Source organism: Palaemon carinicauda, chromosome 12 (assembly GCF_036898095.1).
Source record: "Palaemon carinicauda isolate YSFRI2023 chromosome 12, ASM3689809v2, whole genome shotgun sequence".
Lineage (NCBI taxonomy): Eukaryota > Metazoa > Arthropoda > Malacostraca > Decapoda > Palaemonidae > Palaemon > Palaemon carinicauda.
Genome location: NC_090736.1, coordinates 149619652 through 149623868, shown reverse-complemented (window position 1 = coordinate 149623868; position 4217 = coordinate 149619652). Strand labels below are relative to the sequence as shown.

Genomic DNA, 4217 nt, shown 5'->3' with positions numbered 1-4217 from the left:
AAGATGACAGTAGCCTTTAGTCGCTTATCGTTTTAATGGCAAATTAATCTCGATAAATTATTATTATTATTATTATTATTATTATTATTATTATTACGAAGTCGTTTAAAACAATCCAGCCTCTATTTTCTCATATTTGCTATACTTTATAATTGTTTATTCTTTTGTCCATTCTATCTTTAGCCTATATTTTCTTCGACATTTCCACAGCGGACATTCTAATGTTATAAGTAACAAGAGGGGCATTTCGTAATTTTTATTTTTCTCATTATTCGTCATGTTACTCTTGGCATTTTAAATATAGTTAACTATATATATATATATATATATATATATATAAGAATCGTGAAAATCTACATGTGACGCATTTATTAACTTGTGTGTGAATGATCTGTTTTAATGTTACTGCACTTAAAATATTTTATTTTAATTGTCTGCTGCTTCTCATATAGTTTATTTATTTCCTCATTTCTTTACTCACTAGGCTATCTTTCCCTGTCGGAACCCTTGGGCTTATAGCGTCCTACTTTTCCAACTGGTGTTGTAGCTTAGCTAATAATAACAACAACAACAACAATAATAATAATAATAATAATAATAATAATAATAATAATAATAGTTGATTTTTCCCCTTTTCAATCATCCCTGTTGTTCATTGCAGTAAACATTCACGATTAGGTCAGAGTATAGGCCTAGCTTAGCCAATATTAATAATAATAATAATAATAATAATAGTTGATTTTTCCCCTTTTCATTCATCTCTGTTGTTCATTGCTGTAAACATTCACGATGAGGTTCAGAGTATAGGCCTAGGATTTCAAACGTTGTTATTGGTGAATATTGGCTTATCCTTGTCGAATAGAATAACAAACACAAATAACGATGGTCAACCACCTTGTTAATCACCTCATTATCTCTTTTAATTGTTCGTGCGTTCCCCCTTTCATTCAGTTTTCCTCCGTGGTAACAGAGCACTGAGAGGAAACTTGTCTGTTTTTTAAATATTTAATTACTCGACCTGGTAACTCTACTATGAAAAGAAACAGTAAAAAATGGTATCCTATCCAAATTGGACATGAAGGTTTCCTTGTATATATTTTTTCTGTTCAACGGTAAATTTGGAAAGTCTTCAATAAAGTATTGTCCGTTGAAAGCGCTTGAAATGTAGTACGCATTTTGATCTCAATGAATAAAAAGAGGGAAAGAGCTTTGTATGAGCGATCAATTCCCACAACCGGTAGGAATTTTGGTAAAATGAAAGTGGATGAAAAGCTGTGAAAGATTCCCGCGTTGAGGCATTGCTGGACGATCAATATGGCAACAGCCTTTGTCGACTGTTTTTTTAGTCGATATCCTAATAGCTATCCGACTTTAAGCGAACTAGAATAACGTTAAAACAGCCTTGAATTAATTATATTTACAAAACATTATGTGCAACGCCACTATAACTTTACTTATATATATTTTTTTCATTGTAACCTTGTCTCGCGCAGTGGTCGTACATCTGGCAAGGCCGAGTTCCAGTGTGTGCACTGTTTGTGTGAGTGCCAGAGCTGCCTCTGATTTAGTTCAATGTCTATTGTCATTAAGTGAGGAACCCGAAGGATATTCACTTTCCCATGTGAATGTTCCAGTGACACACGGCAGTTTCTACCTTCTGCAGGAGATGGGCCAGTTACTAGTGACGCAGAAGACACGGCAAAAGTCTTTAAAATGAAATTCTCCACACACCAAGAAGGTTCAATGCAGCCCAAACCTGGGTTTGAGGTCCCGTGGATTTTATGTAGTGTGATAGCGACGTTATAAAGGAACAATAGTGATACCACGCCTAATATCCTATCAAATATGGAAGCGTTATTTCCTTGGCTATATACATAATTCGCTTTAAAGATGCCAGTAGTGGCCTAGATAAAATTACGCGCCAATTCCGCATTTCCTTTTGGTAACGACGATGACTTGTCACGAAGGATTTCACGAGTGAAGGTAGTAATTGATTCTGCCAAAAGTCCTTATTTCTCCTTTAGGTGAAACTCCCCAATTTTTTAGCGAACATCTTCAATAAATAGAAATGACGTGACCTTTGGAATGTACGAACCAAGCTGCTTTTATGCCATGCCCTTCCCGTGATGTGGGTACTGACAGCAAGCTTGCCATTACGGGGAACAGGAAGATGCATTAGACTGGGTGGTACTATTTACGAACTGACATCAGATAAATTGATTTTTTAAGGGCTAACTGCAAGCAGGAAGACTACTTCTTCCGCGTTCAGGGAACTCTTAAGGCCCGTTAGAGTGAAGTAAACAAAACAGCACGTGTGCAAAATGGTTCAGGTAAGTGCTGGATTGTGTGATTACGTTGTGAATTCAAGAAAAATTTGGTTTACTGCACGTGTTTTATCTCTCTCTCTTTCTCTCTCTCTCTCTCTCTCTCTCTCTCTCTCTCTCTCTCTCTCTCTCTCTCTCTCTCTGTGCGTGCGTGCGTACACAGCCTCAATGACGTTTACAATGCTTCCAGAAGGCTAAAATCACTTCCAGATCTTTTCTCAGACAGCCTCTATAACGTTTACCCCCCCCCCTCTCCTCTCTCTCTCTCTCTCTCTCTCTCTCTCTCTCTCTCTCTCTCTCTCTCTCTCTCTCTCTCTCTCTCTCTCTATGTGCTAAACATTGTATGGTGATTGGATATTTTAGATAGATTGCAATAGTTTACCAGTTTCCAATCAGATTCCCCTAATGAAAATGGCATAGGCCTATTAGCGTATTAAAATACGGTTGCTGTTATGGTGGTGATGATAATAGTAATGACGAAATACCATTAGGGGTATTTGCCGGAAATTGCAATTCTACATTATGCCGTTTTTGCAAGAGATTGCCGAATTCAAAGGGCACCTCTGATATTTAAGACAGCCCACAGAGGATATAATAACACGTAAGTTTTATCTGATCATTCCATAATTCATATAACTTACGAAAGCCACAATAGGCCTATGTAATGTTGTTAGAACTGTGTGCGAGAGTTTTTTCTTATTAATCCAAGTTGATATATTCAAATTATTGCAAGTTTTTTTTTTTTTTTTTTTTTTTTTTTTTTTTTTTGCCAAACGTAAAGCTCAGTTATGGAGAGAAAATAACTTGAATTTTATTATTGTATGTTTGCGTGAAGTCAGGAGAATCCTCTCACAGAACACGTCTATAAGCACACACAAAGACAAAACACACACACACGCACACACACACTCACACACACGCACACACTCACACACACGCACACACACACGCACATATATATATATATATATATATATATATATATATATATATATATATATATATATATATATATATATATATATATATATATACCATCGTCATTAGCCGTTACTGTTCCACTGCAGAACAAAGACCTCAGACATACCCTTCCACTTGCGTTGGTTTATGGTCTTTCTATGCCAATCCACACCAACAAATTTTCTTAGCTCGCCTAACCGTTGTGTTTTCTTCCTTTCTTCCTTCCCCTGCTTCTTTTGTAATCTATAGGGACCCATTCTTTTAATCTGCCATTCTTAATTTATGTCTTGCCCATGTCTATTTCTTTTCTCGCGTGGTAGAATATCCTCTAAATTTTACTCCTTTATCCTTTCTGTCTCTTAGTGTTATTTCCATCATTGTTCTTTCCATGGCTCTTGTTGTAACCAGCTTGTGATCTAAGGCTTTTGTAAGGTTCCAAGTTTCTGATTCATACAGTAAGTTAATACTGATAGGACTATCAGACTAAATACTTTTCAGTTTATAGAAAGCGGAATTTTAATTTTCATAATCTCATTTTGTTTACCTAGAGTTCTCCAACCCGTGCTTATCCTTTTAATTTCGGTCTTATATCCCGGGGAATCACTTGCTGTATGTCCTAAGTACTTATATGTATTAATAATTTCTTGAGGTTGGTACATAACTCTTATTTGTTGTACGCATTTTTTTTATTGAGCATTATCTGATTTCACTCATATTAATTTTTAGTCCTACATTTCTGCTTTTTCTATTCAAGTCTTCTGTAATCTTTTGTAATTCCTCCCATGATTCACTAAATACAACTAGATCATATGCGAATCTTAAGTTGTTGAGTTATTCTCCATGAATATTAATTCCTTCATTTTACCAATTTCATTTTTAAAAACTTCTCTCTTAAGTTATTCATATGCTGTGAATGATTTAGGAGAGATGGGG

At 35.6% G+C, this 4217-nt stretch overlaps 1 protein-coding gene across 1 annotated transcript in view; it reads left to right on the top strand.

Moving 5' to 3' along the window:
• The first annotated feature begins 1557 nt into the window (after nt 1–1557).
• Nucleotides 1558–4217, top strand: part of LOC137651323 (beta-1,4-glucuronyltransferase 1) — a 700820-nt gene continuing 698160 nt past the window's right edge. The window contains exon 1 of the mRNA XM_068384602.1: nt 1558–2330. Coding sequence (XP_068240703.1) covers nt 2322–2330 — 9 coding nt within the window. The 5' untranslated portion in view covers nt 1558–2321. The remainder of the gene's footprint in view (nt 2331–4217) is intronic.